This window comes from Symphalangus syndactylus, chromosome 2, assembly GCF_028878055.3.
Source record: "Symphalangus syndactylus isolate Jambi chromosome 2, NHGRI_mSymSyn1-v2.1_pri, whole genome shotgun sequence".
Taxonomy (NCBI): Eukaryota; Metazoa; Chordata; class Mammalia; order Primates; family Hylobatidae; genus Symphalangus; species Symphalangus syndactylus.
The window spans coordinates 47154759-47182270 of NC_072424.2; the positions used below are offsets into that span (position 1 = coordinate 47154759).

At 34.9% G+C, this 27512-nt stretch overlaps 1 protein-coding gene and 1 long non-coding RNA gene across 4 annotated transcripts in view; one reads left to right on the forward strand and one right to left on the reverse strand.

The window, feature by feature from the left end:
- Window positions 1-208: 208 nt before the first annotated feature.
- HECTD2 (HECT domain E3 ubiquitin protein ligase 2) overlaps window positions 209-27512 on the reverse strand; it is a 107626-nt gene continuing 80322 nt past the window's right edge. For all 3 annotated transcript variants that reach the window (XM_055255769.2, XM_055255750.2, XM_055255759.2), the window contains 11 exons: window positions 27138-27234; window positions 23927-24034; window positions 22736-22868; window positions 21731-21819; window positions 18867-19025; window positions 17061-17135; window positions 16290-16377; window positions 16099-16205; window positions 14625-14740; window positions 13910-14053; window positions 209-2694 (listed from right to left, as the gene is read on the reverse strand). In XM_055255769.2, the coding sequence (XP_055111744.1) occupies window positions 2574-2694; window positions 13910-14053; window positions 14625-14740; window positions 16099-16205; window positions 16290-16377; window positions 17061-17135; window positions 18867-19025; window positions 21731-21819; window positions 22736-22868; window positions 23927-24034; window positions 27138-27234 (1237 nt within the window). In that variant the 3' untranslated portion in view covers window positions 209-2573. The remainder of the gene's footprint in view (window positions 2695-13909; window positions 14054-14624; window positions 14741-16098; window positions 16206-16289; window positions 16378-17060; window positions 17136-18866; window positions 19026-21730; window positions 21820-22735; window positions 22869-23926; window positions 24035-27137; window positions 27235-27512) is intronic.
- On the forward strand, window positions 5378-27473 carry LOC129469332 (uncharacterized). Its single transcript, XR_008653004.2, has 3 exons — window positions 5378-6479; window positions 27197-27306; window positions 27401-27473. It is a non-coding gene; the product is annotated as an uncharacterized lncRNA (long non-coding RNA).

A 27512-nucleotide genomic window follows, 5' to 3' on the forward strand; every position in this document is an offset into this window, starting at 1 on the left:
ATTTCATGTTGAAAATATGCTAAAGAAAGAGGTTGGTAACACTTAGTGTCAACAACATACATCTTTTGAAGTTATGTGTTAGCAATTTTCCTAAGCACTAGATTAAGAGACAGTATAATGCAAAAAGAATAGCTTGCATTTATAAAATATTTTAAACATATGGCTTTAATTAATTGCCCAGTGTTCAAAAAATAAACTGAAGCCTGACTGACTGTATAATTTTAATATTTGAAAAATTGCATCCAGAAATTAATTTAATACAATACAGATTTGTACAAAAAAGGAAGGACATAAAAACTTCTAATAATACAGACAAAAATATGACTAAGCAAAGATTTTAAAAAAGGACAGGACGTTTAAAAAATACTGATAAATACTGTGTAATGCTTTTACTGTGGCAGATACAAAAATCAAGAATTCATCAACAGATTATATATGTAAAAAAGTAACTACATGAACTTTCTAGCTTTTTAAATTAACAAAATGTAACAGTAGTGGTTTTTATTTTTTAAATGAGGTATTATTACACTGTAAACCAAAAACAGAGCATAAATAAATAAAGGCAATGTGCAATTTAGTGATAAATGATTATACATTTCAACTTAACAACAGATAACAAAAATTCTCTAGTTATTTATGGACTTCGTCATCTAAAAATTTGGCTTGCTTGTGTGGACTTATTTAAAAGTGACACAGCAATCGATATACAAGCACATCATTAAACATGCAGACCAAGCCAACACAATTTTTCCATGAGTCATCTCTACCAAATAAAAACTGTTTACATTTTATTTAAAACACTTACATCTGGTTTCTTATACATGTTTCTTTTGTGCTTATAAGTGGTAACCTACATTAAAAAGCTGATTTTCTAGTTCAAGCAGTGTAAGAGAGAAGCAGTTTTATTTGCATACGGATTTAAAACAGAGCAAAACGAAAACAAAACCAGGATGCCTTTAACTCTCCTAGGCTTTCCAAGATTTTTAAGAAGAAATACCCTTGAAATAATATACCCAAATGGAAGAGCAGAATCACTTCCATCTCAAAGAGAATAGTAAACAAAGTGACCCCTTTTCCTCAAAGATTTGTGGGTTGGCTTCAGAACTGTTGGAGAACAGGCTGATTAGTTCCTCCACCCTGGAAGAATTCTGCTGGTTGGGTGCAGGAAGCATAGCAAGAAAATAGCCTAGCCCAGAAAGATTTTGGGGAAAGTATTATTTGCATATGAACCATATGCTGGTACTAAATGCTGGTTTCATTATTATTGCAAATATAACTTCAGAGTTTTCTGAAGGAAAGCTGTTAAAAGTATGGTAGAGAAGTCTTGGTTTGGCAATATTTGTAACATGCTAATAAAACTGCTTCATTTGCTATAAATTAAAAAAAAACATTTACTGTCTGACTTAAAATGCGGTTTCTTTTTACATATTACTTTATTAGAAACTCTAAAAAAAGAGTACTTTGAATTTACTATATTCAGAATCCAGTGAAAAACAAACATTTTGGCCAAAACGTTGAATTTTATTTTTATACCAAGCTATATCATTTTGACACAAATGTTATTATTGTATTCACTTTTGTCAAATACTTTAACCTACCTTCTTCAAAAATTAGTGTTTTGGTACAACTGGTGATCAAAAAATGTAGATATAAGTCTTGTACATGATTCAAAAGATTTATAAAAGCAGTTATATTCTTTTGTGCTTGTAACTGACATACTTCATCAATGATTATTTAGGTCTGATTTCTTTTCTAATATCTTGAGCCTTAAGAAGAAATGATCATTATACAAATATTACAGAGTACACAAGTAACTAGTTTACTGCCAATGTGCATGCAGACTAACAACACTTAAAAGAATATAACCTTGAATCCAATTAGTCTGAAAATACTCTTGTACAATCATCTTTATTGATTTGTAAAAGCTGTGTACACATCTAAAACCCTGAATTTACTTTGTAAAAATAAATCTTTAACAATAAATGGCACTATCAAAATCCCATTATTCTCAGGCTATTATGTAGTTATTTACATGCTTTTCAGCAACAGCTGAGAAGAATCTTATAGGTCCCAAGCCAGTATATCAAAAATCCCTGTAAACTGCATTTGCAATGATACTGTGTTGTATACCACTATATGAAAATATGGCTACATGCCTTATGTTAAAGATAATGTAGCTGTTTGCTTTGCTACTGTGTGCTAGCAGTGCTAGCAGTGTACAATCTGCCACTGGGTTCAACTATACCATAAATTCATTCTTCACCGTACTTTGCTTTCCCAGTGGAATGCCTGTGACAAACTACTTGTGGAGAATGATACAGTGCTATAAAAAAGAGGAACTGGACCATACCTGTCTCAGCCATGTGGACTTTTCCTCACTCAAGCAATTTCTATGTTGTTAAAGAATTATGCCTTTGCTGAACATACTTCATATTTGATTTTTTAAAAACTTAATATTTTAAAGTTGGTGAGCTTTGTCAAAGTGTTTTGAGACAGAAACATGAAAAGGCTAAAGGCACAGTAAGAGGGAAGTGAATGCTACATATAAAAGATTATATTTCAAGTCTTCTAGGTTACTCAAGTCCAAAACCTTCTGAATTTGAAATTCCAATGATCAATTTCTGTTTCAGATCCTTTTTGCTCTTGTAGGGGGGAAGGCAAAGTTGATTGAAGCAGGTATGGGCCACAGGTAAGCTAGGGAAAAAAATTAGAAAAAAAATACTAAGTCTTGAAACACACACAAAATGACTGCTATGCAACTTTAAAAAATACCAGGACACACACATTCAAATCTGTTTCACTCGTTAAGAGATGACTCATCTATTCCTTCACTGAACAGATATTTACTGAGTACCTCACTTTGTATCAGACACCACTCTAGACACTAAGGCTATGGTTACGGACAAGACAACCGAAGTTACCACTTTCATGAAACTCATTTAAGAAGCATTTTGTTGGAGTCAGACAGATACGAATTTGAATTCTGCTTTCCCCACTTACTAGCTGTGGGGTCTTGTTCGAGTTGCATAATATCCCCAAATCCCAGTTTCCTCATCAACAATATAGGGTAAACCATCCAATTAGGCTGTTTAATAACCTAATCAGGTTGTTTAATAACCAGGAGTTCCCAACCCCAGGGCCAGAGATGGGTATGGTTGTCGGTGGCCTCTTTGTTAGGAACTGGGCTGCACTGCAGGAGGTGAGTGGCAGGTGAGCATTACTGCCTGAGCTCTGCCTCCTGTCACATCAGCGGCAGTATTAGATTTTCATAGGAACAAGAACCCTATTGTGAACTGCACATGCAAGGAATCTAGGTTGCATGCCCCTTATGAGAATCTAATGCCTGATGACCCGAGGTGGAACAGTTTCATCCAAAACTACCACCACCTCCCACTCTCCCCACTCCTCCCTGCTTCTGTGGAAAAATAGTCTTCCACAAAACCGATCCCTGGTGCCAAAAAGATTGAGGACTGATGGTTAAAAAGATTAAAAGAGTGATATACACAAAACATCTAGCAGCTGAGGAGTAGACAATATAATGAGTGATACTATTATTCTGGTTTTTAGTATTAAAAAGTAATTTAAAAAGCATTTTGGGGACAGTAGATGCCCCTTGATGCACATGTAAAAATTATCTTCTGAATCCTTTTGGTGTCATCTCCCCAACCCACTATCTGATAATGTTGTTATCATCATTTAGGATTCTTACAGCTATCTTAAGAGTCTTTCCTTCAGTCTTTATGAACTTCACAGCATCAGAACAGCTGTCAGAGAAATCAATGAATAAAAATGTAAATACACAAAAGGAAAACATTTTTAAAGAAGTTTGTAAGATTTAAAACTAAATTTTGAGAGCCCTCTGTATTAAAAGACTTAAAACTACTAGAATCAGCATTTACTCAGTGTTTGGTCTATGATAATCACTGTGCTGATTTACATGCACTGTTTCCTTTAATTTCAGCCTCAAAGCAACCTAAAAGTGGTGGTTCTCATTTTACTGGTGAGGAAAATAGACATGTAAATATACAAGTAACCTGTTCAGGGATACAGAGCTGGTAAAGATGTAGGCCCAGTATTCAAACCCAGATCAGTCTGACTTAAAAAACCAGTGTTGTTAATACGTAAGATTTAACATTCTTTATTTTTATGCATCAGACATACACTTGTATGAATTAAAAATATCATCAAATAACAAAGCAAAGAAAAAAATGAAAATGCCAACTCAGTTTTTAATATATTTTTTTCTAAAGTGCTCTGCTGTTTACAAGGTCCTAAGCTACACAACAACTTATTTTTATGCCAGTGTTTCATGCATCCATTCAATAACATTTCCTGAGTTATTTAAAACATTTGTTTTCTCTTCATTCTGTTAAGGCTGAGCTTTCCAAGTTTATTTAATACTCATCTAACTAGATACAAGGTCTCTTAAAACTGAAAGAAAACAATATCAAGATTCTACCAGAAGAATATCTTATGAAAATGTTTATTGAAGAAAAAATGTGTCCAGGATTTTCTTAATCCATCAGGGGCTTCAATAACATGTATTTGATGAGGTGCAGGACCAAATTATGTATATCTTTTAAGCCTGACTCTTTGGATGATTTGCAAAGGAAGCTACTTAAGGACAATTTCAGAGATGAAAAAGGATGTAATTTGAAATTTGCTTTGCAATCTTGGCCATTCTACATTACACTCTGTACTAAAGAATCAGGATAACCACACAATATTGCCAAGGGTTCATGCCCTTTCAGGGGAAAAAGCATTCTGAATACAATTAATGACTGAAGATTATTTTCTCCATGGACTTTATTCTAAGAGGCACTGGGAGAAGGCATCTGGTCTTATCTATGAATTTAAAATTGAAATCCTGCACTGGCTTATTGTGCCCATTATATGTCTTCATTTTTTGGCCCTTTTCACTGATACTATTCACTATCTTTTTCTGGACTCCTGTTATCCTCTTCTTCATTAACGGCTAATGAGTTGAGATACAATACAACATGTTTTTCCTCTTTTATTTTAGGTTCAGGGGTACATGTGCAGGTTTGTTATATAAGGTAAACTGCATGTCATGGGGGTTTGGTGTACAGATTATCTCATCACCCAGGTAATAAGTAAGTACCTGATAGGTAGTTTCTTTTATCTTTACCCTCCTCCCACCCTACCCCCTCAAATAGGTCCCAGTGTTTGTCATTCCCTTTCTTGTGTTCACATGTACTCAATATTTAGCTCCCACTTACAAGTAAGAATATGCGGTATTTGGTTTTCTGTTCCTGTGTTAGTTTGCTTAGGATGGAGCCTCTAGCTTCATCCATGTTGCTGCAAAGGACGTGATCTTTTTTTTTTAATGGCTGCATAGTATTCCGTGGTATATATGTACCATATTTTCTTTATCCAGTCTTTGCTATTGTGAATAGTGCTGCAATGAACAATGAACATATGCATGCATGTCTTTATGACAGAATAATTTATATTCCTTTGGGTACATACCCAATAATGGCAATGCTGGGTTGAATGATGGTTCTGTTTTAAGTTCTTTAAGAAACCTCCATACTGCTTTCCACAATGGCTAAAATAATTTACATTCCCACCAGCAGTGTATAAGCATTCCCTTTTCTCTGCAACCTTGTCAGCATCGGATATTTTTTGACTTTTTAATATAACAATAGCCATTCTGACTGCTGTGAGATGGTATCTCATTGTGGTTTTGATTTGCCTTTCTCTAATGATTAGTGATGTTGAGCATTTTTTCATATGCTTATTGGTTGCATGTTGTCTTCTTTTGAAAAGTGTCTGTTCATGTCCTTTGCCCACTTTTTAATGGAATTACCATTCTTATTTAACAAAAATCTAGTGAATCTTCAATGGTGGACCTTGTAAGATGAATGGAAACTCCTCTTTCAGCTGGAGTGTTGTCCTTGTCTTTTGAGGCATACCATTATTGTGTCAAATTGAAATGTTGTATGTCTTTGACAGTCAGCTTTATTTAATATATGTGAGATTCCCCTGGGAATCCTAGAGGTTCTAGGTTCATGTTGAAGCCATGTTAGCTCACATATTCTTGAAATAATAATAATTATTGGGAAAGTTTAGAAGTAATGTCACCTTTGTATTAAAACAGATTACTCAGATTACTCTTTTAAAATTGGAAATGTTTTTAATATAAAATATTCTGAAAAATTAACTTCTGTTAAGCAAATAAATCTATAATCTAAAAAAATTCTCCTGAATTTTTTCATTTTAGGACTTTAATTGTAAATTTTGTTTAGAAATTTCTTAATTATATATGTAAATATTTATTTTGTGTTTTTTTTTTTTTCACTTTTTATGTTTTATTGTGCAGGCAATTAACGGCCACCACAGCTGCCCCCTCCACCTCCACCACCACAACTGCTACATATTGGTACATACAATGGGCCATGCCCTGTGCTAGGCATTATGAAGATGATCTCTTCAAATCCTCACAACTATGCTTTGAGGTAGGTATTTTTTTTTTTTTTTTTTTTTATTATTATACTTCAGGTTTTAGGGTACATGCGCACAATGTGCAGGTTTGTTACATATGTATCCATGTGCCATGTTGATTTCCTGCACCCATTAACTTGTCATTTAGCATTAGGTATATCTCCTAATGCTGTCCCTCCCCCCTCCCCCAACCCCACAACAGTCCCCAGAGTGTGATGTTCCCCTTCCTGTGTCCATGAGTTCTCATTGTTCAATTCCCACCTATGAGTGAGAACATGCGGTGTTTGGTTTTTTGTCCTCGCCATAGTTTACTGAGAATGATGTTTTCCAATTTCATCCATGTCCCTACAAAGGACATGAAATCATTTTTTATAGCTGCATAGTATTCCATGGTGTATATGTGCCACATTTTCTTAATCCAGTCTATTGTTGTTGGACATTTGGGTTGGTTCCAACTCTTTGCTATCGTGAATAGTGCCGCAATAAACATATGTGTGCATGTGTCTTTATAGCAGCATGATTTATAGTCCTTTGGGTATATACCCAGCAATGGGATGGCTGGGTCAAATGGTATTTCTAGTTCTAGATCCCTGAGGAATCGCCACACTGACTTCCACAATGGTTGAACTAGTTTACAGTCCCACCAACAGTGTAAAAGTGTTCCTATTTCTCCACATCCTCTCCAGCACCTGTTGTTTCCTGACTTTTTAATGATCACCATTCTAACTGGTGTGAGATGGTATCTCACTGTGGTTTTGATTTGCATTTCTCTGATGGCCAGTGATGATGAGCATTTTTTCATGTGTTTTTTGGCTGCATAAATGTCTTCTTTTGAGAAGTGTCTGTTCATGTCCTTTGCCCGCTTTTTGATGGGGTTGTTTTTTTCTTGTAAATTTGTTTGAGTTCATTGTAGATTCTGGATATTAGCCCTTTGTCAGATGAGTAGGTTGCAAAAATGTTCTCCCATTCTGTAGGTTGCCTGTTCACTCTGATGGTAGTTTCTTTTGCTGTGCAGAAGCTCTTTAGTTTAATTAGATCCCATTTGTCAATTTTGGCTTTTGTTGCCATTTTGGTGTTTTAGCCATGAAGTCCTTGCCCATGCCTATGTCCTGAATGGTATTGCCTAGGTTTTCTTGTAGGATTTTAATGGTTTTAGGTCTAACATTTAAGTCTTTAATCCATCCTGAATTAATTTTTGTATAAGGTGTAAGGAAGGGATCCAGTTTCAGCTTTCTACATATGGCTACCCAGTTTTCCCAGCACCATTTATTAAATAGGGAATCCTTTCCCCATTTCTTGTTTTTGTCAGGTTTGTCAAAGATCAGATAGTTGTAGATATGTGGCATCATTTCTGAGGGCTCTGTTCTGTTCCATTGATCTATGTCTCTGTTGTGGTACCAGTACCATGCTGTTTTGGTTACTGTAGCCTTGTAGTATAGTTTGAAGTCAGGTAGCGTGATGCCTCCACTTTGTTCTTTTGGCTTAGGATTGACTTGGCGATGCGGGCTCTTTTTTGGTTCCATATGAACTTTAAAGTAGTTTTTTCCAATTCTGTGAAGAAAGTCATTGGTAGCTTGATGGGGATGGCATTGAATCTATAAATTACCTTGGGCAGTATGGCCATTTTCACGATGTTGATTCTGCCAACCCATGAGCATGGAATGTTCTTCCATTTGTTTGTATAATCTTTTATTTTATTGAGCAGTGGTTTGTAGTTCTCCTTGAAGAGGTCCTTCACATCCCTTGTAAGTTGGATTCCTAGGTATTTGATTCTCTTTGAAGCAATTGTGAATGGGAGTTCACTCATGATTTGGCTCTCTGTTTGTCTGTGATTGGTGTACAAGAATGCTTGTGATTTTTGTACATTAATTTTGTATCCTGAGACTTTACTGAAGTTGCTAATCAGCTTAAGGAGATTTTGGGCTGAGACAATGGGGTTTTCTAGATATACAATCATGTCATCTGCAAACAGGGACAACTTGACTTCCTCTTTTCCTAACTGAATACCCTTTATTTCCTTCTCCTGCCTGATTGCTCTGGGCAGAACTTCCAGCACTATGCTGAATAGGAGTGGTGAGAGAGGGCATCCCTGTCTTGTGCCAGTTTTCAGAGGGAATGCTTCCAGTTTTTGCCCATTCAGTATGATATTGGCTGTGGGTTTGTCATAGATACCTCTTATTATTTTGAGATACGTCCCATCAATACCTAATTTATTGAGAGTTTTTAGCATGAAGGGTTGTTGAATTTTGTCAAAGGCCTTTTCTGCATCTATTGAGATAATCATGTGGTTTTTGTCTTTGGTTCTGTTTATATGCTGGATTACATTTATGGATTTGCGTATGTTGAACCAGCCTTGCATCCCAGGGATGAAGCCCACTTGATTATGGTGGATAAGCTTTTTGATGTGCTGCTGGATTCGGTTTGCCAGTATTTTATCGAGGATTTTTGCATCAATGTTCATCAAGGATATTGGTCTGAAATTCTCTTTTTTGGTTGTGTCTCTGCCAGGCTTTGGTATCAGGATGATGCTGGCCTCATAAAATGTGTTAGGGAGGATACCCTCTTTTTCTATCGATTGGAATAGTTTCAGAAGGAATGGTACCAGTTCCTCCTTGTACCTCTGGTAGAATTCGGCTGTGAATCCATCAGGTCCTGGACTCTTTTTGGTTGGTAAGCTATTGATTATTGCCACAATTTCAGAACCTGTTATTGGTCTATTCAGAGATTCAACTTCTTCCTGGTTTAGTCTTGGGAGGGTGTATGTGTCGAGGAATTTATCCATTTCTTCTAGATTTTCCAGTTTATTTGCGTAGAGGTGTTTGTAGTATTTTCTGATGGTAGTTTGTATTTCTGTGGGATCGGTGGTGATATCCCCTTTTTCATTTTTTATTGCATCTATTTGATTCTTCTCTCTTTTCTTCTTTATTAGTCTTGCTAGCAGTCTATCAATTTTGTTGATCTTTTCAAAAAACCAGCTCCTGGATTCATTAATTTTTTGAAGGGTTTTTTTGTGTCTCTATTTCCTTCAGTTCTGCTCTGATTTTAGTTATTTCTTGCCTTCTGCTAGCTTTTGAATGTGTTTGCTCTTGCTTTTCTGGTTCTTTTAATTGTGATGTTGGGATGTCAATTTTGGATCTTTCCTGCTTTCTCTTGTGGGCATTTAGTGCTATAAATTTCCCTCTACACACTGCTTTGAATGTGTCCCAGAGATTCTGGTATGTTGTGTCTTTGTTCTCATTGGTTTCAAAGAACATCTTTATTTCTGCCTTCATTTCATTATGTACCCAGTAGTCATTCAGGAGCAGGTTGTTGAGTTGCCATGTAGTTGGGCAGTTTTGAGTGAGTTTCTTAATCCTGAGTTCTAGTTTGATTGCACTGTGGTCTGAGAGACAGTTTGTTATAATTTCTGTTCTTTCACATTTGCTGAGGAGAGCTTTACTTCCAACTATGTGGTCAATTTTGGAATAGGTGTGGTGTGGTGCTGAAAAAAATGTATATTCTATTGATTTGGGGTGGAGAGTTCTGTAGATATCTATTAGGTCCACTTTGTGCAGAGCTGAGTTCAATTTCTGGATATCCTTGTTAACTTTCTGTCTCGTTGATCTGTCTAATGTTGACAGTGGGGTGTTAAAATCTCCCATTATTATTGTGTGGGAGTTTAAGTCCCTTTGTAGGTCACTCAGGACTTGCTTTATGAATCTGGGTGCTCCTGTGTTGGGTGCATATATATTTAAGAGAGTTAGCTCTTCTTGTTGAATTGATCCCTTTACCATTATGTAATGGCCTTCTTTGTCTCTTTTGATCTTTGTTGGTTTAAAGTCTATTTTATCAGAGACTAGGATTGCAACCCCTGCCTTTTTTTGTTTTCCATTTGCTTGATAGATCTTCCTCCATCCCTTTATTTTGAGTCTATGTGTGTCTCTGCACGTGAGATGGGTTTCCTGAATACAGCACACTGATGGATCCTGACTCCTTATCCAGTTTGCCAGTCTGTGTCTTTTAATTGGAGCATTTAGCCCATTTACATTTAAAGTTAATATTGTTATGTGTGAATCTGATCCTGTCATTATGATGTTAGTTGGTTATTTTGCTCGTTAGTTGATGCAGTTTCTTCCTAGCCTAGATGGTCTTTACAATTTGGCATGTTTTTGCAGTGGTTGGTACTGGTTGTTCCTTTCCATGTTTAGTGCTTCCTTCAGGAGCTCTTTTAGGGCAGGCCTGGTGGTGACAAAATCACTCAGCGTTTGCTTGTCTGTAAAGTATTTTATTTCTCCTTCACTTATGAAGCTTAGTTTGGCTGGATATGAAATTCTGGGTTGAAAATTCTTTTCTTTAAGAATGTTGAATATCGGCCCCCACTCTCTTCTGGCTTGTAGAGTTTCTGCAGAGAGATCAGCTGTTAGTCTGATGGGCTTCCCTTTGTGGGTAACCCGACCTTTCTCTCTGGCTGCCCTTAACATTTTTTCCTTCATTTCAACTTTGGTGAATCTGACAATTATGTGTCTTGGAGTTGCTCTTCTCAAGGAGTATCTTTGTGGTGTTCTCTGTATTTCCTGAATCTGAATGTTGCCCTGCCTTGCTAGATTGGGGAAGTTCTCCTGGATAATATCTTGCAGAGTGTTTTCCAACTTGGTTCCATTCTCTCCGTCATTTTCAGGTACACCAGTCAGACGTAGGTTTGGTCTTTTCACATAGTCCCAAATTTCTTGGAGGCTTTGTTCATTTCTTTTTATTCTTTTTTCACTAAACTTCTCTTCTTGCTTCATTTCATTCATTTCATCTTCCGTCAGCGATACCCTTTCTTCCAGTTGATCGCATCTGCTACTAAGGCTTCTGCAATCTTCACGTAGTTCTGGAAACTTGGCTTTCAGCTCCATCAGCTCCTTTAAGCCCTTCTCTCCATTGGTTATTCTAGTTATCCATTCTTCTAATTTTTTTTCAAAGTTTTTAACTTCTTTGCTATTGTTTTGAATTTCCTCCCGTAGCTCGGAGTAGTTTGATCGTCTGAAGCCTTCTTCTCTCAACTCATCAAAGTCATCCTCCATCCAGCTTTGTTCCGTTGCTGGTGAGGAACTGCACTCCTTTGGAGGAGGAGAGGTGCTCTGCTTTTTAGAGTTTCCAGTTTTTCTGCTCTGTTTTTTCCCCATCTTTGTGGTTTTATCTACTTTTGGTCTTTGATGGTGGTGATGTACAGAAGGGTTTTTGGTGTGGATGTCCTTTCTGTTTGTTAGTTTTCCTTCTACCAGACAGGACCCTCAGCTGCAGGTCTGTTGGAGTTTACTAGAGGTCCACTCCAGACCCTGTTTGGCTGGGTGTCATCAGCGGTGGCTGCAGAACGGCGGATTTTCGTGAGACCACAAATTCAGCTGTCTGATAGTTCCTCTGAAAGTTTTGTCTCAGAGGAGTACCTGGCCGAGTGAGGTGTCAGTCTGTCCCTACTGGGGGGGTGCCTCCCAGTTAGGCTGCTCAGGGGTGAGGGACCCACTTTAGGAGGCAGTCTGTCCGTTCTCATATCTCCAGCTGCGTGCTGGGAGAACCACTACTCTCTCCAAAGCTGTCAGTCAGACAGGGACATTTAAGTCTGTGGAGGTTCCTGATGACTTTTTGTTTGTCTGTGCCCTGCCCCAGTGGTGGAGCCTACAGAGGCAGGCAGGCCTCCTTGAGCTGTGGTGGGCTCCACTCAGTTCGAGCTTCCTGGCTGCTTTGTTTACCTAAGCAAGCCTGGGCAATGGCGGGCTCCCCTCCCCCAGCCTTGCTGCTGCCTTGCAGCTTGATCTCAGACTGCTGTGCTAGCAATCAGCGAGACTCCGTGGGCTTAGGACCCTCCAAGCCAGGTGCGGGACACAATCTCCTAGTGTGCCGTTTTCCAGGCCCGTTGGAAAAGCGCAGTATTAGGGTGGGACTGACCCGATATTCCAGGTCTGTTACCCCTTTCTTTGACTAGGAAAGGGAACTCCCTGACCCCTTGCGCTTCCCGAGTGAGGCAATGCCTCACCCTGCTTCGGCTCGCGCACAGTGTGCTTCACCGACTGTCCTGCACCCACTGTTTGCCACTCCCTAGTGAGATGAAACCGGTACCTCAAACAGAAATGCAGAAATCACCCGTCTTCTGTGTCTCTCAGGCTGGGAGCTTTAGACCGGAGCGGTTCCTGTTCGGCCATCTTGGCTCCACCCCCTTATTTTGTGTTTTAAATATAATCTTGACGATGACATAAATACTATTCAAGAAATAGCTATTGGGCACTTGCCATGTGTGATTACTTGGAGAATACAAATATGTATAAGGCATAACCTCTTTCTTGAAGAACTAAATGACTCAGATATAAAGTGCAATATGATAACTAGCACATAACTTCTACAAGATATTTGAGAAATTCAATACCTAATGACTTTTGGCTTTACAGAGGAAGTTAACATTAAACTGTGTCTTTAATAGTTGTAGCTGGTACATGTCATATGTAAAGAGAACAACTTGAAAGCATGGAGAAAGAAAGGCATAAAATATATCTAAGGAATCCGCAAACAGCCTGTTGACTAAAGCATGGGAAGAAATGAAAACTGGTAGATAGCCTGGGGTAGAAGACTAGAGTTTTATTTTACAGTCTCTAGATTCTAGAACTTAAACTGGCAATAAAGTTATTTCCCAGGGAAATATGATCTAAATAGTGTTAAAGCACATGAATTTAATAGGATAAAATAAGCTCGTAATGAAGATAAAAAGTAACTTTACCAAGGTAGAGGCAGTGGAAAGGCAAAGAACAGATTCCAGCTTTAAAATGAAAGGAAGAACTAAGAGCACTTAGGGAATGCTCAATGTATGGGGCAGGAGACAAAAATGATTATAATCAAAGTTATGTCTATTCAAGTTAGCTTTAGAAATTATAAGTTATTTGGGAAAAGGAGTAAGTTGATAAGCATTAATGCATTAACACTGCTAGAAAATAATTTAAATCCATCATCACCATCACTTCATATAGAAAAAGCATGAGATAAAAAAAAAGAGGATTAGTATTAGAGGTACTTCTGGTAATAATTATAGTATCCCCCAACCCCCTAGAAAAGAAAGAAAACTCCACAAACAAACCAGATATCCCAACTTAATGATTTTCCTAAAAATAAAAAACACATTTCACATTTAAATAAAAATGAACATTAGACAATATACTACTACAAAGTAACTAGGTTCTAAAAGAGACTACAAAGCACTTATATGACCTAGCAAAGTAAAAAGTTGTTAGAAATGAATTATTAGTTAGTATGTCTCAAAAACTAGTAAGAGAACTTTTAATCAAAATCTCTTACATTTCAAGGCCATGTTTACTCTGAAGATTTTTCTATGAAAATAAATTCAAACAGAGTAGATATCTTGATTCCAAATGTATTATTATTAGCAGTATTAGCAGTAACCTTTAGATTTAAAATAAAATTAGATCCAGAAATTTACCAGTTAGTAGAAGTTTCATTCTTTGAGATTTTAAAGTTCAAATCAGCCATCCCTCCTACAGGTACTCTGTCACTCCCTGTAGTAAAATGTAGCAACTTCTTTTGAAGATCAAGAGGAAATCCAAGCACGACATCCCAAAAGTATCTAGAGAATACCAAAGGAAATTAACATCAAATGTCTTGACAAAAATCCTATAATAAAGTAATGTAAAGGAAGCTCTAAGGAAAGGACTTTCCTTAAGCATACATAATATCCTGAATTTCTGTAAAATTAAGGAATGGTGAGCTTCTATATACGTATTAGACTTTTGACTAACATTATAAAATAATATTTTTATAAAAGTATGTAAGTTCAGCAGTGGAGTACAGGAACCATTTTTCTCCTGCACAACTTTCAAGTCTTATTTTTCAACATAGTGCTATTAAACTTTTATTTATAAGGATAGCATCCATGAAATTCTAGGAGCAAAGTCATTTTTTTAAAAGTAAAATCTCTACACTTTTGTAGAAACTTGTTTATAGAATTTTCTCCCAAAGGGAGTGATTTCATATTAAAATTCTCATAGACTTTCCAGAGATAAAATAAGACTGTGGGACTCTCTAATATTTCGACTAACTTAATTGATTCGAAGATTGTAAGTTATGCAAATAAATGAACCACACTGTCTGCTGTTCCCTCTCCACATCCCCCACTATCAGAAGTATAAAGGGCTCACTTTATAGTTAAGTCCGTTTTTGCATAGCCATCATACTGAGTACTTCTCTGCAGAGCATGCATATCCAGGTCAGGACTTCCACAGACCAAAATTTCAACCTCTTCTGGACGAAGCAGCTGCCAATAATTATTTATCAAAAACAATAATTAAAGAGTGATGGTTTTAAGTGAAATTGGAACTATTTTCACTGGATCAAATCACAAAAGTCATGATTTCTCATAGTAAATCAAACCATTTTTGTTGAAGAAAAATCTACTCTGGGTATATTTTTCCTACCAAGGCAAGATATTTTTGCTTCTGAAGTTTATAGATCTTGTAAAATAGTAATTAGCAGTTTGCCAGAAAAACAAGCAAATGACTTTGCACAAATCCAAATTACTCTTCTCCAAAACCCAGCATGAAGCTCCAACATCTACTGATCTGCCTAATATCCCATATCCTAATATCTCCTTCCAATATCCCATAACACCTCCTGTGTGCACTGTAGAGTTTGGGTACTTGGTTATAGTCTGTCTTGTGTCTCTTGTTTTCTTGTTTTTTTCAACTTTCAGTTGGGTTAGTCTACCTCCTACAGAGATTAAAGCTCTAAAAACAGAGACCATGCTATGCTATTTAATTCTTATTTTCCCTCTGTCCACTCTCACAATTACCAGAGTGTAATAAACAAAACTTAACTAGAGCTCAATAAAGTGTTTCTCTTTCAAAGGTATTTTCGACAACAAACATATTACAAAGGTTTCTCTAAAACAAGCTGGCAATAATGTAAGCCACTTGCTTTTGCCCCAAAGCAACTTCTATAGTCCATTTCTGTCTCCCATGAAAAATAATTCAAATGAAAGACCTTACTCCAATCCCTCATAATGAAACTAAGGGAGATACAAATGGCATGATGAAGTGTGTGCGGGGTAGCTGGGGTGACCGAAAGGTATCTTATGATACTTCTGACATGGTATTCTAAATAGTAGCTGACTCATATTCACATGGTTAAGAAAAGTCAGACCAAACTGAGTCCACCACAACTCTAGAGATAAACTACTTGCTAAGGGTAAAAGGCAATGCAGAGTTGTTGAGGGACCCCTGAGGTAGCAGGAAGCAGCTATACATATGTTCCTTAATCATTAAGAAGTTGTAACTTTTGCCCTAGAGCTACATGTTAACTGCGTTGTGTGCCTTGTCCTTCAGTATTAAGATCCTGAGTCCATGGATCCCTTCATCCACTCTACTTGGAGAAAGTTTGTAAAGCTCTAAAAGACTTAGTAGAAGGGGAGAGAAAATGAACTCACTGGAGTGTTTTTCCCCTCTAAAGAATTAAGACTGAAATGAGAGAACTATTTTTGTTTATAGCTCTACTTTTAAAAAGTAGAAAATATTTTCTATTTTAAAAGCTTATCTACTAAAATATTTATTAATTATTTGTTAACATGATAGTACTACAAAACCTAACTGAAAGCTTGATTTAAAGTTATAAACTCACCATTAGGGCATGTGAAGCACACACACTATGAAATCCATAATAAAATGCAGCAAACTGCTTATAGATGGATTTGTTCAGAAGGAAGTCAGTATAAAGCTGTACATATTCTGAAAAGCAATTTTACATCTCTTAAATAGTAAAAGTAAATGGCAAATACTAATTCATTTTAATTAAAAAACGTATTAACTTACCTTTTCTATTTTGATTGGTAACTGAAATTTTATCACCACCGGGCTTTAAATTATAGGACTTGATTATTCCAAATTCTTCTTGAAAAACCTGATGGGAGATGCCATTACACATATTAATATGGTTGATATAATAACATACTTTGGTGAACAGGTTTGTAAAATTTAAAAAGAACAGTTTGTTTCCCCTTCCTTCTAAACACATAAATTATAAAAGGCTAAGCTCTTGTAATATTTGTATTAAGAATGAGGGATCATAAAAGAATTATGGGGTTAAAAAATAGTGCCTTAACTTAACCCTGCCTAATACAGTTAAATACTTTAATGAAGTCCACAAAACTGTGTGGCCATCTAGATAATCCACGGGTCCCTGGAGCTCTGCAGATCACTGTAATTTCCATTTCCCAAATACTGTGAAAGGAGTGGAAATGAGAGTTTTGGTCTGACTCATTAGTTTCTACTCCTAATTTCTAATGTTGAAGTTACAGGAGAGGCTTATTTTTAGAAACTAAAAAGCTCTGAGAAAGTAACCAAGTCAAGGGGATACGTAATTGCCTAGAGAGTACCCTGAACCCTTAGTGAATTTCATTAAGCACTTTCATTGACTGCTCATCTACACGCCTACTTTATCAGGTTAAGGTCCTTTAAGACAGAGGATTGTATTTATTGGTTAATCCTTGTTCATCTTTTCTAACAGTGGGTATTTGATAACAAATTGCGCTGTTCATATATGAAATATATGATTAACAGATAACTACTTGCCCTTAATAGTACCTGAAATGTTGAATAGAAATCTTCTTCAACATTGCCTTCGTGTGATAAGAGTTCACTTAATCCATGGGCCAACTCCTATAAAAAGCAATCTGTTAATGACTTTTTCAATCGAATAGCATTAGCTAGGATAATTAAGTGGCTTTTCTATAGCTCATGCATATGTATATAAAGATCATATTTGACATGTATTTTCCAGGGCACAAAATGCTTAATGATTTCTACCATCCAGAGGCAAAGAAAAAAATCATTATAGGTCATAGATGGGGAAACTATCCAGTTCAAACTACAGGGGCATAACTCTGGGGTCTATTCTTGAGCAGCAAGCTAAGCATACCTCTAATGTAGTGTCCATCATAATTCACTGCTATCTGCCACATTACTGTTTATGAATTTGTAGTATTTCTCACTTTCAATTTATATTCCTACAAAAATCTGCTAATGTTTTAGGATTCATATTTTAAACATAAAACACACAGTTCATTCACGTGCATGCATGAATATACAGTTCATACATGTACAGTGCCCTCCTCTCCCAAGAAAAAGTTAAGTACACTGAAAGAAACATTTTCTGGTTAGCCGGGCACGGTGGCTCATGCCTGTAATCCCAGCACTTTGGGAGGCCGAGGTGGGCAGATCACAAGGTCAGGAGTTCAAGACCAGCCTGGCCAACATGGTGAAACCCTGTCTCTACTAAAAATACAAAAAAAAAAAAAAAAAAAAAAAGGCCAGGTGTGGTGGCTCTCACCTGTAATCCCAGCTACTCGGGAGGCTGAGGCAGGAGAATTGCTCGGACCTGGGAGGTGGAGGTTGCAGTGAGCTGAGATCATTCCACTGCACTCCAGCCTGGACAACAGAGCAAGACTCTGTCTTGTGGTGGGGGGGTGCGGGGGAAAAGAAACATTTTCTGGCTGGGCGCAGTGGCTCATGCCTGTAATCCCAGCACTTTGGGAGGCTGAGGCAGGTGGATCATTTGAGGCCATGAGTTCGAGACCAGCCTGGCCAACAGCAAAACCCCGTCTCTGCTAAAAAAAAAAAAAAAAAAAAAAAAAAAAAAAAAAAAAAATTAGCCAGGTGCGGTGACATGTGCCTAAAATCCCAGATACTCAGGAGGCTGAGGCACGAGAATCACTTGAACTCAGGAGGCAGAGGTTGCAGTGAGCCAAGGTGGAGCCACTGCACTCCAGCCTGGGTGACACAGCGAGATTCTGTCTCAAAAAAAAAAAAAGGATTTTCTTACATTATAACTGAAGTTATCCATAAATAAAGATTTAAAAATAGAAAAATTGATCCAATATTTCAAAATTTTCAATTTTTATGAAAAAATTAAAGTTTTAAATTATTAGAAAAAGGTAAATAATAGCATGATTAGAATGATTTTCTATATTTTACACAATACATTTTCTATTCCTTTAAAACCACAAATTTTCATACAAATCTAGGCTGGCATAGATTTGATATAATTGTCATCATTTAAAAATTATCAATAAAAACTATCCCATTGTTCACATAAAGAAACTAAATTGAAGGGTTAAATAACTTATCCAAATTCATAGAGCTAGTAAGTGGCAGAGCCTGGATTTGAATTACTGCCTCTCTGACTATGTTGTAAAAGCTTAGGAGCACTGCAAAGTGGGTGACATGTGTCTCTAAGGAAAGAAAAAGCTAGATGAAAAAAGGAGATGAGTTATAAAGGTAGAAGGAAACCATATTTAAAAGTAAGAATAGCATTAGGAGGAGAGAGACTGTGCAGGTAGAAAAAAGATGATTTAGCATTAAAGGACAAGATATTAATAACTTTATACTTACAGGCATAATTTGACATAAGTCGTCAACGGTAACACTGCAGATGCCTACTGGTATATTTTGATCACTAGGAATGATGGGAGGGCTCAATAATTTCTTGTAACAGCAGGGAGGGAAACGAATATCCAAGGTGATGCTGTTATAAACAGCTAGTCCCATAAGCTATGCATACTAAATGTTAAGCATTAACATAAAATCCATGACAACAAATGAGTTCTGAATTATGCATCAGTCTATTTTTTGCATACTTCTTTCAGATTTAACACTGACTTTCTAATTAGTATCACATATTTCCTTTCCCCTCTTTCACTTATTTCCCCTTTATTTTACATAATATAATTCCTTGATTACAAAAAGTCATGTAAAAAGGAGTGGTTTAGTTGATAGTATTCAATGATTTCCCTAGAAAAGTTTATCTAAGATCACAACAGGCAGCAACTTAAGACTTGCCTGTAATTATTTTACAGAAAACATTTTCTAAATTTAAACAAAGACGCTGGCAATTTTATAAGCAGCAGCAATGGTTTATTCAGTAGATCTCACTGTAGAGTACTGATTTTGGAGATAGCCATTTTATTTATTTTAAAATTAAAAACAGACTATGTGTGAAGAAAAGAGCTAAACTGAATAAACATATAGATATAAACATGCTATTGATAAGCTAATAGAATAGGTAATTTCCAACAGTAAAACTTGAAAGACTTGTTACTTGGAGTTTCAGTGTCAAAGTTAAAAAGCTACAGATGTTACAAATTTTGCTCAGGATTATTTATTAGTTATATGGTGGAATGTAACTTATCCATTTATGGAAAGAGAGGTTTTAGATCAAATTTCATAATATTTCAACAGTCAATTATTATATAAAGTTATTAAGGAGGTAATTCATTTTATAGGCTCATAAGGAAATCTAAACATACGAGCTGGGTAAATTACTGAAAATAACTTTTAAAAATTGGAAGACCACCAAAATTTCAATGTGCTAAGGTGTAATGAAGGCTGATAATAAGGCCTTATACTTCAAAATAATTGTATTAGAAACACAATACTGTCAGAACTACTAGAACAACACATCTTTGGTGAAATTTTAAAACTGGAGATATATATGAAACCAACTCTATTTTCTCAATGTTCATATACCTGTTATTTCTCAAATTTCAGTTCCCAACCCCTTACCTGACCACAATCCACTCTCATCTCACATTTCTGCTATATAGTATTATGCTTTTTACAGCATCAATTTAGCTTTCTATACGTTTTATATCTGTGTGTGTGATAAACACACATAATAATGAGAGTAGCAATTATAATTTTTAGATTTAATTGTTTAACTTGAAATATAGAATATCTAAACATGCTTAACATGCTCTTTTGGGTAATGACTAAATAGAAACTAATATATATTGCAAAAAAAACAATGAGCAATTTAATGATTTTATGTATAGTATCACTTAAAAATATAACTAAGCTATAATACTTTATTGTAAATATTAGAGTCAAAATATCATCCAAATCTAAATTGTGATATGTGAATATAAAGCACGACAAACATATATGTATGAACATATAAATAGCTCATAGTACAGTGACAAGCATCAATGATTAGGCCCTTCAATGAAGATGAAACATTCAACAAATGATTACTACAGATACTAGAATATAAACAGGAGTCTCAGAATTGTTAAGCGTTATTCTCTTTGTGGAATTTAGCACTTTGGACCTTTAGACACAACAATATATACAAAATTTCAAGTTGAGTTTACTATCTCAATGTGTAGTTTGTTCCCTACTACCCTTTGTTTTATTAATCTGGTCTCTCAGTTTCCATATATATGTCTCATAATTTATTCCAACAGATGTAACAAAGACAGACATTCAAAGATGCTCTTCATTCATTTTCTGATGGTATTTTCCATAACTTTCAGTGCGCTTGCTGCTGCTCTCTACCAAGCCCAGCACAATTTAGCCTTTTTTATTCTCACCATTCTCTCAGCTTATAATGTCCCACCACTCTCACCAGCCATATGTTAATCAAATGTAATTGTTCCATTTTTTAAATGTCTATCCTCTCTGGGAGAAACACATTGTATATTTTCCTCCTCAGAACTCCTTAGTACTATACTGCCATATGGTCATTTGACTCTGAGAACAGATTAAGAATTCCCCCCCACCCCTTTTAAACTTTCTTATCTCCAGTGCTTATTTATTTACTCTTCCCTCCTTTCTTCCACAAACAATTACATTTCTTGGAATCTAAAAAGCTAATGTAGAAGGCATCTTGTCCAATCTCCTACCCAATGCAGAAATGCCCTCTACAATATACCTGATAGGAATCATAGGATTGCAAATGGACTTATAAAATTTAAGAAAATACTACAAAATAATACTATATGCTTTAAATATTCCCATTCCATTCAACTTTTATGGATGCTTCCTTTATGTTTCAGTATTTGGAGGCATATTAAAGAGCTAGATTTAATTCCCCCAATTTCAATTCAGTAAACTGAGGGAAATGAGCACAAAGTGAAAGAACAGAAAAAAATACTTCATTATAAATGGGAAATACTTTGATTTTTTTAAAAAAAATGCCTTAAATTAGTGATAACTTCAATTGTATGTGAAATAGGAAAAAACCATTTTTATTTTGAGATAAGGTTTTCAGAAAAAATCAAACTCTCATTTCTTTCAATTAATTAAGTCTACTGACATATATTACACATAATGAAGATTACTGAAAATCTAATCGTACATTTGACAATAATATTTAATTTGGATAAAATGGCTAAAGAAAACAGTTTTCTAAAATACAGATAAAATCTTTAAAAATCTCTAATCTATTAGCACCTCCTAGTGGAAAGTTTAAAGGATACAATTCCAACCAATCGGAATTCAGAATAGTTATCACATTTAAAGCTGCTAAACCAATGGCAGTGTGAATCCTTGTGATATGTAAACATGCCTAAAAAAACACAAATAATTTTATTATTAACATGATTGACTTAAAAAAATCAAAGTGGTAAACATGTACATGACATCTCATCTATTAGAAGCTAATCAATTCAACAATAATTCTGTTACAAACCATCTTTCAAGTTAAAAATTTTGGATTATTTATGGGACTATATATTTGCAAATCTCAGCAAATATAAATATATTTATTAAATATATAGGGAGAACATTTTATTTTCCTGAACCAAGGGTAGAAAGATAGAAACTAATCAGATAACTTTATAAAAAGTATAGTTTTGTAGATTATAAATTATGATCAAAATTAACTTTGAGGATATCTGGAGACTTCGATTTATCACTGTCATCCCTACTTCCCATCACATACACATACAGAAAAGAAAACTAAAGAATAAGGAAAACACTGAAAAATCTCCTTTGAAAAGTTTGATAGTAAGGATTATACAGGTAGTTTCTGTAAAGTAAAAAATTTCAAAGCCTTATTTTTTCTTAAAAAATTAATTCATGAATTCTTATTTATTAAAATGACCTATTAATGAAAGAGGCTTTAAATGTTACTATAGAGCAAACTATAGTTTTGTGTTTTAATTTCAAATATTTTTTATTTCAATGACAAATTAAATTTTCATGCATTTGACTTATTCAGAAAAGATATGGATGTTTCCTCATAAATGTTTACTTTTAATCTTGATACATTTTGTGTAGGATTCCCAGTAAGAGAATCAACTGATCAACAATTCGGTCAAACGAGTTTTTAAAATGTAAATAACAGTCCTTAAACAATTATTCAACATTTACGATTGACAAAAAGTCTGTAAAATCATAGAAGAGGTTAAAAATAAGGGTGACTACTTGACTCTAACACTTATGAAGAAACACAGTTTATAAAAATTAGATTACATACTTACCATAATCTGGATGAAAAATTTGGCGAATTAGAAGAAGGAACCATTCTTTAGTCAAACCACCCATATCCAAACCAGCTTCCCCTACAAATGTAACTTTTAACTTCTTTTTCAGATCGGCTCTTTTCCGGGTTAGCTATTTGAAGACATTATACAGTAGAGGAGAACAAAGAGCAGTGAAAATAGAATTAACATTTTTAATTCTGGGAAATGTGTTAGGCAGTCTTTAACTTATTTGCAATGCTACAAAACTCCATCCCTCCATTTATCCAATAAATCTGCCAGACACTGTGTGAGCTAGGTGTTTACTATGTCTTATAGATCAGGAAACAGAATTAGAGAGGTCAGGTACTTCACCCGAAGTATTACCTCCTGGTATCTACTGCCTTCAAATTTTTAATTTAGCACAATATAAGATAATTCATTTCTTTTTTTAAAAATCTCTCCTTCAATGCTAAACTTTAAAATATCACATACTAGGCCTGGGTGTGGTAGCTTGAGCTGGCAATCCCAACTACTTGGGAGGCTGAGGTAGGAGGATGGCTTGAGACCCTGAGACCAGGAGTTTGAGGCGGCAGTGAGCTTTGATCGTACCACTATACTCCAGCCCGGGTGACAGAATAAAACTTGTCACAAAAAAATAAAAAATAAAATAAATAAATAAATCACATAGCTGAATCAGCCATTATCTTCTAATAACCATATTAAGATCTAGCTGAAGCATTTTTTATGATAATACATGAAAATGCAATCAAAGTATGTTAGAACCTGTATAGACCCAATACACCCTGTAGGTCAGACCTCTAATTTTATAGTGTGTAGGGTCTGAGACCTGAAGAAGTTAAATGACTTGTTACACACATAACCAGGAACAAAGGTGGGTCTGGAATCTAGGTTATATACTAAGAAACATGAATTACTCATTTAAGTGTTCTACATCAAATCCTTTTCTAGGGAATTAACAAACTATTAATAAACATACAAACATGAATATAAGACAATTATGAATACAGATCTGATTTTAACTATGGTATCAAACTTTAAGGAAGCTTGGTATGCAACAAGATCTTCAAAAAAATTTAAGGAAGCACACTTATTGGCATACAGAAATAAAAAAGTTTACTACGATTTTTATAATAAATCATATTATACAATTTTAAGCTTTAATTAATATCATTTTGGAATAAGTTATACCTCATCAAGTGAATCGCTAACCAGATGAGTCCGTCTTACTTTCATATTTAGAAATAACATATTCATATCAGGTCTCTGTCTTCGAGATACTTTATCCACCAGACTTTGCTAATTAAATAAGAAAGTAAACAGTTTTGCTTTTACTTAGACTATAATTTCATTTAAAACATTTAAACACTTTAGTAAAAATAACAATTATTATCTATGCCATTTCTTATATAAAAAATTTTATAAAAATAATTAATTATACACATTTTGATTTGTGAAAATGGCTTATTATTATTTCATTTTGTAACAATGATAACCAAAGGGGATCCAAAGTAGAGGACCAAAAATAATTCACCTTCTATAACAAAAAATGTTGCATCACAGTTTCCGTATGTCTCATCTCTTAAATAGCAAAGTTTTCTGTTTAATAAATACAAGTATAAAATGGGAACATTCAAAACAAGGTATACATTCCTGATGATAAACCTGGACTTAGGATTTTTTAGATATTGAATTTTCTTTAAAGGTACAATTAGTCTACTTTACAAAAGTGACTTGTCAATATGTATCAAAGAGCGTAACAACATTCATGTGCTTTATCCCAATAATCCTTCCACTGAGAATTCTAACTTAGAACATATTTTATACAGTACAATGTTCATCACAGCATTATCTATAAAAACAAAACTTTAGAAATATCTTAAGTACATATCCAACTAATGAAAAAAATGATGGTCATGAAAACTATGTAAATAGTACAAGGAAGGTACACCTGAAGAAAGTAGGAAATAAAATTGTGTTTACAATACTATTTCAACTCTGTTGTCTTTTAAAGATAATATAGAACAAATATCAAAAGAAAATTTACTAAAATGTTAATGGCTTTGCTTGGGGGATAGAGATATGAGTGACTCAAAATTCTTTTGTCACCGTTTTTCAAAATATAAGCACTGAATAGGTAAAAAATATTTAAAAATATCTATAAGGAATATATGTCATTTGTCATATAAAATCCATATGCTTATATATTTATCTAAATAGTCTTTATTAGACTATATCTTTTTTGGTAACAATGAAAACTATTGTGCAGATTAAAGATAAACATTTCAGACATTTTAAATACATGCAGCAATTTGCTTTAATAGATAAAATTTTAGTATCACGAATCTATAATTTAAGGCTACTTACGATTTTGAAGATTACTATAATAAAACACTAATTTGGAGCCTTCTCCATTTCTCCCATATACAGTGCTAAATGCTATTAACAGCCTTTTATTTCTGTGTCCTCACTTATCAAAGAAGTCTGCATTCCTAGCATAGTATCCTATGTTACAGACTGTTTTTTCCTATCTTTTCCTATCTTCTGTTCCCAGTCTAGCTCTTGGGAAGCTGTCACATTGGAAATAACTAATAAACAAATTTATGCTAGGATGCTAATGGCAAACAAGAGTAGTAGCTACTCCTCCCATCAGGAATTCATATTTACTGGAAAATGCTCCAAATGAAAAAATAACCCAACAATGATACAATTCTCGACAGTGTGACTGAGGAACTTATTTTAGGTTAGGAAACCAGTTTTGTATATTTAGATTGTACCATATAAGCTCTTGCTTACACTATTTGTAAGACTGTCCCCTTGTGTCAAAATAGTCACCCGTCATTAATTCCAAGTGATATGGCAATTTATGAGTTAAAATGTTGGGAAACACCCATAAAAAACTGATAATGCCACTTAGCTCTCAATGTCAAGTGTCTACTCATTCATTTGCATGCTCTGTAGAAAACTTAGCCTGTTACAGAGTCTACACCTGCCATTCTCCTTCTTTAAAGTAGAAGAAAAATTCCACAAAAAGATATTTGATATCCTGTGAGTGACACAGAAAAAACTGTTTAGTCTTGCTAGTTTAACACAAACTAGCTCATTCTGTTATGTACAAAAGCACTGTAGATTTTGTCTTACAAATATAAAAAAATCATAGACCAAGGTGAAAAAATACTAAAAAGGCACATGACATTGTATGAGTACAACTAACAGAAAATGTCAGAATGAGTAGCTATACAGCTAATCATTGAGCCAATATCTACCCAAGATCAAGTAACAATTCTGGTGCTGAATATACCTGTTTAAACTCATTCTTCAGGGGGGTAGTGTGGCTTTGGAATTCCCTTGATGGGCATAGGCAATAAAATTTCTTCTAATATTCCCATATTCAGTATAAGATGACTTTGGGATGTCACCAGTTACTCAAATCTTTTGTCCTTCTCTGTGATAGAAAGAAATACTCACCTTCTGGGAACTGAATTACTGAAGAATAAACATTCTTATTTTTTATAGCATTTTGAAGTATTACAATTTATGCTTTAGGATTCTTTTTATACTCTTGAACAAGATGGAAATCATTTCTTTTTACTCTATATTTCTTTTTCAATTAAGAAGACCACAGCCAAGCTTCCCTCTTTTAAAATTGTGAGCAATCATGTAACACAAGCAGATGTTTGAAATACATAAGCACTTAAACATATAGTTTAGAGCTCTAACAGAAAAACCTCACTGAATCTGATATTTATTAGATAAAGTACATTACTGTGCTGAGCTGAAACACAAGGGATAGGAAGTGGTAAGGACAGACTGAGAGATAACTTCATACTGCTCTACAATTTGCCTAAACTCAGTCTGATTGCTATCCCCAGCCTCTTTGAGTCTCCATGCATTTTGGTTTCCTAAGAACCAATAAAACATCTTTCACCTTCTTTGAGCATATTTCTCAGTTCTCTAAGACACACTTTTTGTTACATTTTCTAATTTTTCAGTTGTTTCTGATTTTCATAAAACCTAGAAAATGTTTCAGTAGTTTGAGTGGTTTGCCTAATGACACTCTGCCTCACCGCAGTTCTCAATGCTGTGCTGGTTATCTAAGGTTGGTGGTATGGTATCTGCAAAATGAGGTCCAACAAGCTCTCAGTAATTTGAATCTGTGAGAAGCATTTACTCTTCCTACTATATTTATAATATAATAAGAAGTTGATCAGAAGAGATGAGAGTTATCTTGTCTCCCAAATTGTAAATAGTTTTTAAGCACTTTTTGGGTGAGTATAATACGAATTTTGCTTTTAACATTCCTGATTATGCTAGAACAATTCACAAGACATTTAAATTATTTATTAAATTATTTGCTATATTGATTATAGTCAGCATAAATATGTTTTTATGGCTGACTTACCCTTGCGATGTTTATCATCTGTTGCTCTGAGTCTCTTTGAATAATGATTTTTTTTGCAGCTACAGAAATAACGAATGGGTACTGACAGAAGGAAAACCTGCTCAACAAGTGAAAAAAAGAAAAAGCAAAATGGTGTATTTTTAACAAAATTATACTAAGGGAATCTAAGGTACCCCTTGTAGCAATATAAAACATTACTTTTAGATTGTGTTTTACCATATACAAAATGATTGTATGTGTATAATTTCTTTTAATTCTCACAGCCATGTGAAGAATGTATCATTACTAGATGTGCAAACCTTTATTCTCTGCAGAAGCTACATCAAAGGTTCTGAATGTGTGCTAACCACTCACATTGTCTATACAAATAATTTC